This window comes from Canis lupus, chromosome 15, assembly GCF_048164855.1.
Source record: "Canis lupus baileyi chromosome 15, mCanLup2.hap1, whole genome shotgun sequence".
Lineage (NCBI taxonomy): Eukaryota > Metazoa > Chordata > Mammalia > Carnivora > Canidae > Canis > Canis lupus.
In genome coordinates this window covers 59,401,628-59,416,833 of record NC_132852.1, presented here as the reverse complement: position 1 = coordinate 59,416,833, position 15,206 = coordinate 59,401,628, and the positions used below count along the sequence as shown (strand labels likewise).

Below are 15,206 nucleotides of genomic sequence, written 5' to 3'. Positions count from 1 at the left end.
TGGAATAAAGGGGAAAGGAGAAAAAAAATGAGTGGGAAATATCAGAAAGGGAGACAGAACATGAGAGACTCCTAACTCTGGGAAACGAACTGGGTGGGGGGGGGGGGGGAAGGGGAGGTGGGCGGGGGGTGGGGGTGACGGGCACTGAGGGGGGCACTTGACGGGATGAGCACTGGGGGTTATTCTATATGTTGGCAAATTGAACACCAATAAAAAATAAATTTATTAAAAAAAACACAAAGTGATCTTCTAAGGCAAAAAAAAAAAAAGATGCTTTTGAAGTTTTTTTGTATTACCCAGCTTGTTAAGTCATCCTCTTATTGGCCATGTGCCATTTGCAAAGTCAATAAACATTCTCTTTGTATCTTTATACAAGGCCTTGATAGAAATGTTAAACTAATAAACAGAAGATCCTGCTTCAGGCTTCTACTTATCTTTCTCTCCATTGATTGGTTGATTGATTGATTTATGGATTTTATTTATTTACTTGAGAGAGAGAGAGCCAGGGAGAGAGAGCACAGGTGGTGGTGGGGAGCAGCAGAGGGAGAGGGAGAAGCAGGCTCCCCACCAAGCAGGGAGCCCAATGTGGGACTCCAACCCAGGACCATGGGATCATGACCTGAGCTGATGGCAGATGCTTAACTGACTGAGCCACCAGGCACCCCTCTCTCCCTTGCTATAAAGGGTTTTTGAGATACTATTAAATCTGTTGCTGAAAATCAGATACGTAAAATACGTGACATCACTCATTTAGTAAATGATACAAAATGGACATAATGAGGGGTGATAAGATTTCTACTTTGTGAAACTTTGCTGTTAGCGATTCTGACTTCCTTCTAGAAGGACTCAAATGTAGCAGTCCCTTCTAAACTTTTGATGTTGGCTGACAGTGCTCTCTTTTTTATTTCTAAATAATTATGTTTCTTCCATTCCCTTTGGGAAGTTCACACTTGTCCTTGGTTAGGTAATCTTTCTTTCATCCTCTTTCTATGTCCCTTTTCAAGCATCGCTCATCAAAGAGCTCCATGTGAAGTCCTGTTATTTATTTAGATCCACCTCCTTTCCCTTCTTTTATGGGATCAGTTTCTGATTAGCAGCTGACCCAACCAAGCAACAACTTGAGGGCATCGGTCTCTATGGAGTGTCAGCCCTCACTAGAGTACACCAAGTGTCTCTTTGAAGTTCAATCTGTCTTTATAGATATATATTTAAGTAGCTGGTGAATGCATATTGGTAATTTCTCACCGAAGTATATGTCTTTTTCAAAAGGATACTTCAAAAATGCTTCTCACCAATCCTGCCCCTACTAAATGGTCAAATATTTAAGGAATATTGGCTTTAGGAAGTGGCCAACGATTAGCATCCCCAGGGGCCCACCAGTCTGCAAGGTCCTCACTGTGATTCCTTTGATCGTATTGACGGAATTTATCTTCAGGGTGTCAGCTCCCCTCCCTGCCTCTTCATCGTTCTGAAAGATGCAGGTGTTCTCAGGAAGCAACGCGTCGCTCTCACGCACCTCTCAGTTCAAATCCCAGCTCTACCAAAGACCAGCTGGCGGACTGGAAGCCAGTGGTTCTCAGCTGGTGAGGACTTTATCCTCCCGGGGACTTCTGGTGATGTCTGGAGACAGGTGTGGCTGTTGCAGCTGGGGGCTCCTACCTGGTAGAGGCTGGGGATGCTGCTAAATGTCCCACGATGGATGGGACAGTCGCGCAACAAGGAATTCTCGGACCAAAAATGGCAAGAGTGCAGCTGCTGGGAAATCCTGCTTCAAGAAAATAATGTGACTTTCTAAACCATGGTCCCTTCCTCCTCTGTACAATGAGGGTAACAGTGGTGTGGGGCGGCCATGGGTGGACTGCAGGGAGGACCCCTTCCAGCACATGGCATAATGACTGGCACAAAGCCAGCATCGAGAAAAAGGTCATTTTTTCTCTTTATTTATGTACCAGGTATTGTACTGGGTACTTCCTCAGATGTTATTAGCTTAATACTAAATGAGTAGTTCATTGACTCCACAAATGTTTTTTGAGGACTTTCTATATGCTAGGCACTGATCTGGCAGGTACGAATTGATTAGTTAAAAACAACAACAACAACAACAAAAAAACCCCAAAACAACCAAAAAACAACAAAAAACTCCTGCTGGAATCCAGGCCGTGGGGGTGAGGGTCGGGGGGTGGTTCAAGGAATGTGCCCAAGGTTCAAGGCTAATGAGAGGCAAGCCCAAGATTCAAATCAACCCAGCTGCTGCGTCCCCCTCAAATCCTATGTTGAAACCCACCCCCCATGTGATGACATTAGGCGGCGGGGGCCTTGCGAGGTGACCGGGTGGCGAGTGGGGAGCCCCCATGAATGAATGACACCGATCATTCTCGCCCTTGCAAGAAGAGACAGGAGAGAGCTTGCTTCCTCTCCCTCTGCCGCGTGAGAACACACGGAGAAGACGGCGCCCAGAAAGCAGGCAGCGGGGCCTGACCAGACGCCTGACCTGCCGGCGCCTGGACTCCGTGGCCTGCGGAACCACAGAGAAAAGTCTGTGGCTGAAGCCTCCCGGTCTGTGGCACTGGGTTAGGGCAGCCTGAGCTAAGACGTGCGCTCACCTGCCTCCAGGGCCTGCCCTCTTCGTGCCCACGGTCACCAGGCACCTGCTTTCCGATGCACCTGGTTGCAAGGTGCATGAGAAGAGCAGGTCGCACCTCCCCGCCAATTTTATTGACCCTATCGGCGTCGTCACTCCACCGTCTCACTTGTCCCATGGCCTTTTGTTGCTCTCTCCTGCTGCTCCTTCTTCTTAATTCAGCAAATGTTCTCGGGCCCTCGCTCCTTGTTAGGAGTCACCACCTGGGTCTGCGTGGAAACCCGGGCTGGTGCAGACGAGGGTGGTCTCTGGGGACGTCAGTGCCCTGGGACCGGTGACAGCACCCCGCCTTCTTCTCTGGTGGACACCACCAGGCCATCTCCACCTCGGATCAGCGGCTTCTTTACAGGCATGTATAGGTTCTTTACACAACTCACCACCATACACGCAGGTCGTGTATGGGCACAGCAAAATTTTCCTTTCCTTTGGTGTATGGAAAACTCTGTGGGTTTTCCCAACACCTGAGGTCCTGTTACACGTTTCACTTGGCACAGATTTATCGCCTGGTAAATTCTTTTTTCTTAAATTAAAAAAAATTTTTATTGGAGTTCAATTTGCCAACATATAGCGTAACACTCAGAGCCCATCCCGCCAAGTGGCCCCCTCATTGCCCATCACCCAGTCACCCCCACCCCCTGCCACTTCCCCTTCCACTACCCCTAGTTCATTTCTCGCCTGGTAAATTCTTAGCTATAGAGGATGCTGCCTTTATGGTGGTATTTGCTCATGGCCTTGACGGTCCAGGCTACACTGTATATTATAATTCTGCTCTGGTGTGAATTGAATCACGATTCCCGAAATACTGAGGAACCAGAGAGCGTTGTTAGTTACAGTGAGGGCACTTAGCAATCCCTCAGCATTTCTGTCAAAACGTGTCTCCATGACTCTCGTAGAGCAGTCAAGTCCACTGCTTGGGGTGTGTTCACGGGGCATGTGACGCTAGGAATACCACAGTAGCGTGTCTTCCAGAATATCATGCTATCGCAGTGTAGAGTCTGTTTTGGTGGGACAGTTATGGCCCCAAAAGGAGCACTTAGGATTTCCAATTATTCGTGACTGAGTTGTAGGAATGCGTGTGGCGAGACGTGGGCGCTCACCAATGTCTCAGGACGTAAGATGCCTTCTGAATGCCAAGCTCTCCTCCGCCTCACAGCCACTTCTCGCTGCTGATTACTGGGGTCCCTTGACTTCCAGCTGCACCCCTTCTGGGCAAGTTCATTTGATCTGCGTTAGGTGGTGCACTCTTGTCAAGGCAGACCTGCTGTCAGAACCCCACTTCACCCCGTACCAGGTAAGTCACTGTGGGGACTGGCTCTCTCAGCTTGTTTCCTCGGCAAGATGAGGATAATAATCATGGGTCTTGCCTCATTGGATGGTTGCGACATTTAGTTGTCACAGTTTCACGTGGGAAATGATTAGCACAATGCCTAAAGCAGAGTGGGTGGGCATGGGTTTCCACCCTCCTTCCTTTGCCACCTGTCCACTGAGCTGGTGCCACCCTTCTAGTCTTTTCCTGAGGATGTGGCCTTTTCCCTTCCTTCCTTCCTTCCTTCCTTCCTTCCTTCCTTCCTCCCTTCCTCCCTTCCTTTTTTTTTTTTTTTTTTTTAAGATTTTACTTATTTATTCATGAGAGACACACAGAGAGAGGCAGAGACACAGGCAGAGGGAGAAGCAGACTCCCTGTGGGGAGCCCGATGCGGGACTCGATCCCGGGATCCTGGGATCACGACCTGAGCCAAAGGCAGATACTCAACTGCTGAGCCACCCAGATGCCCCATTGTGGCCTCTTCCCCCTGGGGCCTCATGTGTCGCTCTGCTTGTCTGCTGCCTTGCCTGGCGTGTTCTGGTTCTAAGTTCAGGAATACGTATCCCTCAACTGCTCAACCTCTCAACCTCTGCCGCCAACATCTGCCTATTTTCACTTCTCGGTAATGAAGGGCAGAGATGACGGCCCGGTAGTCAGGAGCACAGACCAAGGGATGCCTGCTGGGGTTCACGTTTTGGCTCCACCAATTACTCTCTGTGCCTCAGTTTCCTCACCTGTGAAATGGAGCTAGTCTTGTACGCTCTTGCCTAATCTTGATGATCTCATAGAATTGCCATGAAGGTTAATTTAATAAGCTGGTGCATCTAAGGTAGGACGGAGCTGGGCTTGCAGTAAGTTCTATATTAGCGTACATTATTGTTATTTTTATTATAGGTTAGGTTTCCTATTCTCCTAATTATCTGCCCCCCGCCCCGAGTGCTTTTTACAATCAATGACATCCTGGTGACCACTACCTGCCGGACCCAGACTCACCTCCTCCTTGGCCCGCACGCCACCCACCATCTTCCTGTTTCCATCCTTGGCTCACAGTATAAATTCTCATAGTAAACAAACAAGCCAAAAAACCCAAAACACCGTTCTTTCATTGGCTCTACATTAACCACTTAAAAAGATGCAACCAATCACCTGGGGATTTTAATCTCGACAGTGCTGACCCACAGTAAGCAAAGGGCAAGAGTGACTCTCAGATTCACAATCACACACAGGGGGGTGGTGGGCTTTCTGCCACAATTTTCCAATTCTTGTCGGCCTTCTAATTTGCAAATAATATCAGCCGGCTTTCTCAGAGTGAGAGCAAGACAGAACCACGATGATGTGCGTAGACGAAGTTAAATACTGTCGGTAGGTGGGGGGCCTTAATGAACAAACGAGCAGATTTTACATAAAGAACTGGGGGGCAGACACTTGGCTTTACTTCTGTCTTAGTTTATATCACGCCCCGGATGATGCTGGTCCCGGCGCCTTCACTCGTGCAGAAGCCACAACCACCCATCACAGCGATTCAAAGCCAACTAGTGGCTTCAGAACCTATCCCCTGAGCAATTTACCCCAAAGATGCTCTGATGACAGTTCTCTTCTGCATCCCGGAGGAGAGCAACCCACCTTCTCTTGTACCCACAAGATACCGGTGACTGAGCCCAACGGCAGAAGTCCACCTGGTAACTTAAAAATCCAAGTTCACGTCACCTCGCATTAAGTCCTGTACCAAACATGCTCTTACCATCATACGATTAGGCCCGAAGCACGGAATTCTTACCTATAACTTTTCCTAGAAAGAGCGACTTGGGAGAATTGAAGAGTGTGTCCGAGGAACTTGGCAGATGGTAACTCACCGAAGGATAATGATCGAGCTGCAGGGAGAGAAACAGGAGAGACTTTAGGAGAGGGTTGCTAACCTGCACTTGGGATCGGATCTCGCCGGCAGGGTCAGTCACTCCGTGAGCCCCGGTGTGTCCCCACATCTTACTTCCTCAGTGCTGACAACGGAACGCCAGCCTGGGAAAGCGGGACGCCCATCTATTCTTTCTCTGGGGTTACCTGAAGTCAGTTTGAGCTTGGAAGTGAAGACCCTTTATGAATTGTTCTTCAGCTTATGCACATTTTCTGTGGGTAATTTATACCCATTTTCTGCTGGATTAGGATCCTTGCTCATTTTTTTTTTGGTTTGTTTTTTAAAGATTTTATTTATTCATTCATTGAGAGAGAGAGAGAGAGAGAGAGAAGCAGAGACCTGGGCAGAGGGAGAAGCAGGCTCCACGCTGGGAGCTCGACGTGAGACTCGATCCTGGGACCCCGGGGTCACACCCTGGGCTGCAGGCGGCGCTAAACCGCTGAGCCCCCCGGGCTGCCCCCTTGCTCATTTTAATAAAGTAAAATCTGCCTCATCCAATCTCCAGTACTGACCCCTGAGATAGAGAATTGCTGCATCTGTCACAATGGGTTTTCTTTAAGGTCCGCTTAGTGTCTTGTTTTAGTCACTGTCCCACACCATCAGCTTGCACAACAACAACGATCTTCAGTACGTATACTCAAATATGAATAGATCTATGAAAATACATATCCAGATGCTGAACTTCAAGTTGCATAAATATATCTTTTTTGTTTTAACTTATCAAATGAGGAGGATGCCCCCACAGGGCAGGGACAACAGAGCCTGGAGGGGACAAAGACACCCGTGCTCCAGCTGGGCTTGGTCTTTCCGAGTGGAGGTGAGTTGGCAGTAGAGGGAGGGAGAAACGAAGCAGGTGGAAACACCTTACAGATACGGGCTGTCGGAGCAAAGCGCCTTTCTGATTACATTTCTCATGAACAAAGTGCAAAGGCTGGTGTCCCAGAACCAGCGCCTCTCTTGTCCTCTGTGTCCCGACATGGCTTTTCTTGCCTTCGCTGTCTTTTTATAACTGATACAGTCCTAGCGGTGTTTCTCCCACCACGGGGAGCTCCTAGAGTTTTCTGTGTCTCTGCGTATCCGCCTGTGAAAAATGCTTTTGTAGCCTTTTGCTTTTCTGAGGCGAGCCTCTTACCTGCTCAGGTGAGCAGAAACACTGTGTCACTGCCCAGCACAGGCGTTTGGGTGGGGATTGCCTGCTGGAGGCAGCAGCACACACTCCAGACTCAGGTCCCACTCCTGGGTCCTTGCTAGTAACCGCCAAGGTGGGCAAAGCTGCAGGGAAGCGGGGCTGCAGTGGGCAGGAGAGGGGAGCTGGGAACAGGGCTGGGAAGTGGGCCAGTCTCACTGGCCACGCGGGGAGCTGGGGAGGATCATTAATCATTGATGACCACCTACACCTGACTCCTGAAACCACTTACTAGAAACCCACAGATTATTGAAAGCCACGGTTCAGAGTCCAGGACTCCTCGCATCTCGGGGATTTGGGGAGTTCTGTTAAATTCTGGTGGGTGGGTGCTGGCTCAGCACTGTCACAGAGATCCGAAGAGCGCCGTGAGAGCAAACATTGGCCTGCTCGACTAGCATTCTCAAAAGTTTTCTATGGTTTTAAGTGCATCACCAACAAAACACCTCTTGGGGCCAGAGAGCTTAGATATTTTATTTATTTATTATTTATTTATTTTCTTTTAACTTTTTTTTGCATATTTTTTTAAATTGGAGTTCAATTTGCCAGCATATAGCATAACACCCAGTGCTCATCCCATCAACTGCCCCCCCTCAGTGCCCATCACCCAGTCAACCCCACCTCCCGCCCTCCTCCCCTTCCACCACCCCTAGTTCGTTTCCCAGAGTTAGGGGTCGCTCATGTTCTGTCTCCCTTTCTGATATTTCCCACTCATTTTCTCTCCTTTCCCCTTTATTCCCTTTCACTATTTTTTATATTCCCCAAATGAATGAGGCCATATAATGTTTTAAATATCACAGAAAAGTTGCTCCTCTGGATGGTGTTAGCTAGCTGCTTCCGCGCCATCTGGTGGCTTATATGGGTCAGTGCTGCTGTCCCTCCGTTTCTTTGGTCCAAAAGTTTTTTGGGGTCAAAGAAGATAACCGTGGAAGGCCTTCATCACAGGTTACCGTGCCTGCTTCACAGCGCTGATCTTCCCCTAAATACTTCTTACACCTACATCTGTCTTGCTAAAGAGCTTAAAAGTGAACACAAACAGATGTTCATTATAGAGAAAATAATAGTACAGATTTGCGGGGAAAAACTCCCCCCCAGTGATAATTATTTTTTTATCAAGTCAGTTTCTTAAAGTATAATGTATATTCCTTTGATTTTTTTACGACAATTGAATGGAACCCAACTATATATTATTTTCCATTTACTTTTCATTCCTTAAAGGGGTGTTATTAAATCTGTCATTCAATAAACGTACCGCTAAATCATCATTTGTCATGAATGACTGTGTTTTCCATTTTATGAATATATTGTACGTAATCTTACAAACTATCAAACTTCAAATTCCAATGCTTAGGGCAGCCCGGGTGGCTCGGCGGTTTAGCACCGCCTGCAGCCCAGGGTGTGATCCTGGAGACCCGGGATCGAGTCCCACGTCGGGCTCCCTGCATGGAGCCTGCTTCTCCCTCTGCCTCTCTCTCTCTCTGTGTCTCATGAATAAATAAATAAAATCTTTAAAAAAAGAAAAAACAAATTCTAATGCTCAGACTTTTAGATTTTTTTGTGCGTGTGTCTTCTGAGCCAGCACAGTGCCAAGCCCATAGTAGGTCCTCAGTAAAAATGTGTTGACATATGTTGGTGTAGAGCAGTGCACGCAGAGTGGAATCGGTCCTCAGGTGTGGCCTGACCCACCCAGTGGGATTACCTTCCTTTCCTTGAACTGTTTTTATGGATCCTGACCGGACAGACTTGGTTTTTTGGCATCCATTTGATATTATTCGCACTGAGCTCACAGTAAAATAGAATTCCTACTTTGTCTCCATGGGTTACTTTCCGCTGTTCCCAGTCCTATATACACGTGGTTGAGAACCCGAACTAAAAGCTGAACTTGACATTAGGTCTGTTTTCTTTTGTTCTGGAGCAAAGGGTTTTGAATCTTGATTCTATCATTTAGAATATCAGTGACCCTGCCTGGTTTTGGTTTATCAATAAGTGTCATGAACACTCCTGAGTCTCAATTCATGAGGGAAGGGAGGTCTATCCGAGACACAGGCCCGGAGTGTGATCCCTCCATGACCGTGCAGGCTGGTGACAAGCCCTCCAGACGTGAAATAAGAGGCCCGTGCACTTCCCCCGTGGCCTTCTGTCCCCCCTGCACACCCACATGCACACCTCCAGCGACCATGCACCTGCTCCCCACCTGCACTCCGGAGGTGGCCTCTTGCTCGGCCAGCAACCAGCCCGGCTCCAGGCTGGCCAAGCCTCTGCTATCTGGAGGGCGGAACCACCACACCTCTCCAACAACATACGAAGCCCTCCACGTTTGTCCTTCGGGGGGTATCCTCCCTCAGCTAGGGGGTGCCTCTACGAAATTCTACTGGAGTTTCCCCCTATCATAGAGTTTGCCTTTATTGTAGTTAATTCCTAGATCATGTTTAACCTACTATGTGGTTTCTATCTCCTGATTGGACCCAGACAGCTCTTGTAGGAAAGGAGAAAGCAGGTATTGAGCAGCTACTGCATGCAAGGCTTGCTAGGCTTTTCACATCTTATTTACTGGGTATCGGATAGGCGTTCCCTTCTCCAGTGATACAAAAAGTGTCCAAAGTCAGAAAGAGAGTGAGTGATGGAAGTGACATTCTCACCCGGCCTCATCCGGCTACGGAGATGGACTGGTAAGCTGCAAGCCCACCGGCCTCCAGAGCTGGCCCAGCCCTCTCGACTAGGGAAGTCAGACGTTGGGCAGCATTTTATTTATTTATTTATTTATTTATTTATTTATTTATTTGCATTTTAAATAGCTGCGTTTGAAGGAGAAAATGCAGTCAATCAGGTAAGGCAAGAAAAGAGCAACCTGCAAAAGCCTAAGGACACTTGTTCCCTGGCCCCGGCCCCCCCCAGTCCTATCATTTCACTCGCCTTGCCAGGGCGCCTCCTCTTTTCAAATGAGCCCTGGTGCATTTGCCACAGTGAAGTGTCATGATTTCAAGGTAATTTCTTTGGGGTCCAAGTGAGCCATTTTGCTGCACATGTAGCTGGTGGTCATTTCACCGGCAGTTAAGAGGCAATAAAAGGTTGTGTAATGGAGGCCCATTCAAATTAAAGACTGCGACTCCGTGTGCCCCAGGACGACCTTAAGGGACAACTAATTGGTTCAACATCTATCAGGATACTGACTGGGGCTGGGGCTCTGGGGCTCCGTGTCCTACACGCTGAGTTGAGAGCTTTAATGTTGGTTCAGGCATTATTTTACAATTGTGGTTCATTTCCATTTTAAAGTCACAGTTGGTCTTGGCAGAGCTTGAAGGATTTCATCAGTTTTGCTGATGTTTGGGAAGGTGAGACGGAGCAAGCAGGGAAGGATCAGAGAAGAAAGACCACAGTGTGGGTTTGGTCCCTCCGCTGGCCCCATCCCAGGTGAAGGCACAAAATGCTGCCCTGAGGGCACGTCCTGGGATGTCTGGCCTCTTCATCCTTAGTTTGAGGTAATACGTGGAATTAGCTTGGACACACTGTTTTTTTTTTTTTAGATTTTATTTATTTATTCATGAGATTTATTTATTCATGCACAGAGAGAGAGGCAGAGACACAGGCATTGGGAGAAGCAGGCTCCCTGTGGGGAGCCCGATGTGGGACTCAATCCCGGGACCCGGGGTCATGAGCCGAAGGCAGATGCTCAACCACTGAACCACCCAGTCGTCCCAGGGGCTACCATCCTGATGGCTGTTTTTATTCCAAGTTGGAACTGAAGACTGGCCATGAGGAAGGGCCCCTCCAAACAGGCATCGGGATGGGGACAAGGATCAGCTCATCTCATCCCTGATCCCTCTCCGCCTCCCCACCTGAAACTCCTGTGGGAAAGTGTTCCAAGAGCAGGGACCGCTTCATAACCCTTCCTGTCCATCTTAACCTCCTTCTGCTGGGGCCCCCGGAAGGGTCCTGATCACCACAAAGGAGGGGAAAGAGCAGGACTCAAGCCCAGCACCAAGGCTTCATAGGCTTGAATGTTTGCTGCCTCCTCCTGACCCCAAGTCACTTTGTGCTCATTAACAGAGGGGACACTGAATAAACGTGGATGACAGCGGGAGACAAAAAAAAGTAGAGTTTTTGTGGGTCTGCCACCAGCTACAGGGCTGCAGCCTGTCCTCTGGTTCGATGGTGGCCCCGTGGGGCCAAGGGCCAAGGCCCACCCACCCTCCCTCCCAGGGAGCTAGCACCTGCCTGCTGTGGCTCAGGCCTGAGAGCCCTGGGGCTGCGGGCTGCCAGGCGGAGGAATGTACCCCACCTTTGGACGTGTGGCTGTTGCTCTCCTGCAGCATTATCTGGTAAACCTCTTGGCCCTTTTATGATCCATAGGAAGTGGGCCTGAGTCATCTTAGGTGCTCAACATTTATTAAATGAGTCATCACTGGCTGAGCACACTGACAGGTCTGGGTGTGTGTGTGTGTGTGTGTGTGTCTGTGTTCAAGGCACGGGAACCCAGCTCATACTTCCATGAGAACTCGGTTCTTTGAGGAAAGTGCTATGGATGACCCAGGGACAGGAGCCCCCACAGAACTTCCTGGCCATCAGGTTTGGGTGAGTAGGCCTGGCCACATCCTTGAAGACTGTGTGGAAACAGACGGGCTGAGGACTCATCTGTGACTCTGAATCTTTACACTTTGGGCCACTCCCCGCTGCTCCCAGAGCCTCTGGGACTGGACATTGGGCCATTGCTCAGTGTAGCCCGTTCCAGGGACCACATGGTTGAGAACCACAAGCGTGTCACTGTGGGGGCCAGTGTGCCACCATCTCCCCTGCCCATGCTGTCAGCCTGTGTGACCATCCCTCCAATTCCAAGAGCAACCAGGGATGCAGATGGCAGGTGGCCCTCTGGGATGCTGATCCAGTCAGAGGCCACACTGCCTTCTACCTTAGTTTGATTTTACCCTAAATGGCACACAAGCCCCATTTACAGAGATACTTAAAGAAAAGAAACACTCTCCTCTGTAACAGAACATGAGGAACAGGCAAGCTTTTAGGGCTGGGTTAGTGATGACCATCTGCAATGGAGGTGCCTGGGTGTGCGACATGACCCCCATGAACAGGGAGTTAACCGAGTAACTCGGTTGCCTGCATTTACATAAGCCAGGGAGCCTTTGCCTCTTCTGGACAGGATTGGGGGAGAAGGTGGCATGTTCCTAGAGCAAGCAGAGCGAAGAGCAGAGCGTTCTCTCCTCCCAGTTGCCTCTCTGTTCTGACCCTACTCGCCCTCTGTCGATCCTTTGGGCCTACCATGTCATCTTACCCACGCTCCATTCAGGGCTTTGTATGAGCCGTGTCCTCACTCAGCAAGCTCTTCTGCTGTCCTTTCAACAAATACAATGAATGATTTCTTATTCTGGGAATTAGTACCTGACCACTCACTTTTCACTAGCTCGCCGCCTTAGCACAGGGCCCTGATGAGCTAGGCTCAACCACCATCTCCTTGGCTCTGGGATCCTTCTGCTCCAGGAGGACTTTGCCTCCACAGCTAGGAAAGACCCAGTTGAATCCACTGGCCCCAAGCCTTTCTAGAATGGAAAACACCCTGCAAATGGGAGCTAGAGGCTCTCTCCAGACATGAGCGCTTGGCCGTGGGAACACAAAGAGGAGAATACTCATTTTCTCTCGTTACTTCTCCACTGCCTCCAACACCTGGTTTGCTGTGGTCTTGTTTCTCTTCTTTGGAGGTTGGGAAGGTGGGAGTCTTGCTCTCCTGTGAGGGTCTCTAGGGGACTCCTCCAGCGTTCCAGGGTGAGAGAGGAGGGGTGGTCTGCAGGAGTGAGACCAGGGCTGGGAGTCGGGTCCTGGCTCCACTCAACCGCTGCTTGACACTCAACACAGTACAAAGACTCCTTAGACTTCAGTTGCCTCATTCATGAAACAAGGGGGTTGGACCAGAAAATTAAGATTCCTTTGAAATCATCTCACTACTCTGGGCCTAAAAAGTAGTGTCTTTCCAGAAACACAGGGGCTTCGAGCAGAACCTTCTGCTAAAACTGGGCTCCCAGGCATCACTGTGAGGCATCCTTCAGCCCATTATTCATGGAGCTGATCCTGGTGAGGGCAGAGGGCTGGGAAGAGGGCCACCTGCCCTATAAAGCTGGGGCAGGGTTTGCTCACATTCAATTCCTAGACACACACGTCACAACCAAGGCTGTCGGGTTCTCAGCAAATCTGGCTTCTAACATTCAGCCTGAAGGAAATGCTTATATAAAGGCCAGGTCAAGGATCTTTTTTAAGCAGCAAGGCACCCCGAGACAGCTAATTTACCTCTGCCACCTCCCACCCTCATCTTGGTGTGGAGGGTCCCGAGGAGAGTTAGTGATTTTGCCCAAGTTCAAGACTGGAAGTGGCAACAGCCTTGAACCAGTATTAATAAACTCACAAGGAAGGTTCTTTTCCAGAAACACGTAAGGCTTAAGTAAGAGAGGATTTAAGACAGATCTTTCCTTGCTGTATGCATGTGTGAGTTATTTCTCAGAGACGTCAGGAGGTTTCACTGATGGCTTGATGAGCAATTTTAAAATGAAGGGCATTATAAGTCCTTTCTGCTGTTGTCCTTATGCCACTGTTACTATGGTAATGTAATTAGTACAGTGGACCTGCCTTGTAAGGTCCAGCACAGCCGGAATTTTGTGGTATTGATGCAATTAAAATAATTAGTGAATCCGTTAGGTGATTTATGTTTTATATTGAAAAATTCCTCAACGTTGTAAAAAGGAAAAAAAAATAGCTTTCAAATGTTGATCTGCTTCCCCTAACCTAACACTCCACCTACTGGAAAAACACTGAATACTACTTCAAGATAAATTGTTAAAAAAAAAAAAAAAAAAAAAAAAAAGGAAAATTGACTTTGCATCAATAGATCTGTATAGTTTTTATACATCTCAATGAATGAGAAGAATAATTCTCCTTTCACAGCTGATATGGCATTTCGTAACAGCATTAACTTTTAAAAAATATTTATTTATCTATTTATTAGAGAGAGAGAGAGAGAGAGAGAACATGCACAGCAGTGGGGAAAGGCAGAAGCAGAGGGAGAACTAGACTCCTCTCATGAGCAGGGAGCTGGATGCCAGGACCCCGGGATCATGACATAAGCTGAAGGCAGATGCTTAACCTACTGAGCCACCCAGATGCCCCAACAGCATTAATTTTAAAGACTTTTTAGCAGAAAATACTCAAACACTATGCTGTTTTCTCAAAGAATCTGGTCAGAAAATACTTAGGACTTTCAGGTTTTGCACGTGAGAATTCAAAAGATAAAGGTAAGGCTTAAAAACCCATATCTGAATTAATGTCTAGTACTTACGCCTCCGAGTTTGAGTTCCCTCTTAGAGATCTAGTATGAACATGGCTCGTGATTTTATTTTTTTATTTTTTTATTTTTTTATGGCTCGTGATTTTAAACACTTCCATATTTAAATTCACTTAGGAAACATTCAAATGAATCATGACACATAGTAGGTGGTTTAGATAATAATTTATATCATTAGCATCAAAGAAATAATTTCATGCAGCATATTTTCCTGAAGAGCTCAAGGCAAAACACATTATGGGAGACTATAAAACGACTTTCCAGGAGTAAGGAAAAGCAAATAAATGGGTGGTAAAAGGGGGAAGGAAACAAATAAGAGGAGAAAAAAACAAAATTAGGAACAGTTTTGAAAATAGGTATTAACATGTTGCTGCAAGTATATAATGTAATGGCAAAAATTTTTTATTAATTAAGTGAAAAGAATAATGAAACAAGAATGAGAACAATTATGAGAAACGATGTAGATGTGACCAATATGATTAGCCCCATACTCTTGGTCTGTCAAGCACGTGTTTTCAGGGGTTGTTTAAATTTGGTTACTGGTGAATTTTGGGCAAATTCTGTGTGTGTGGGGGAGTGTTAATGAGGCCATCAATAGGAATGATGTAAGTAGGAAACATTTGTCTAGTGAATTTATGAACAGGGAAATTGTTGTAGTCTGGTGTGGCTGATGTTATCCGTGTCACGTTGTTTATTTGCTGAGGTTGGACTGGTCGGTGTGGAAGTGGGTGGCCTCTTTGACTGTCAAGTTCTCAACATGGTGCCCTCACTGCCACTGGTCCAGACACAAGGACTTTAATTGAAGATGAGCACCTCATGGAAGGATGC

At 47.8% G+C, this 15,206-nt stretch overlaps 1 protein-coding gene across 6 annotated transcripts in view; it reads right to left on the bottom strand.

The window, feature by feature from the left end:
* Positions 1 to 15,206, bottom strand: part of CNTNAP2 (contactin associated protein 2) — a 1,976,111-nt gene that overhangs the window by 120,471 nt on the left and 1,840,434 nt on the right. For all 6 annotated transcript variants that reach the window (XM_072777573.1, XM_072777574.1, XM_072777575.1 and 3 more), the window contains one exon: positions 5,725 to 5,818. In XM_072777573.1, coding sequence (XP_072633674.1) covers positions 5,725 to 5,818 — 94 coding nt within the window. The remainder of the gene's footprint in view (positions 1 to 5,724; positions 5,819 to 15,206) is intronic.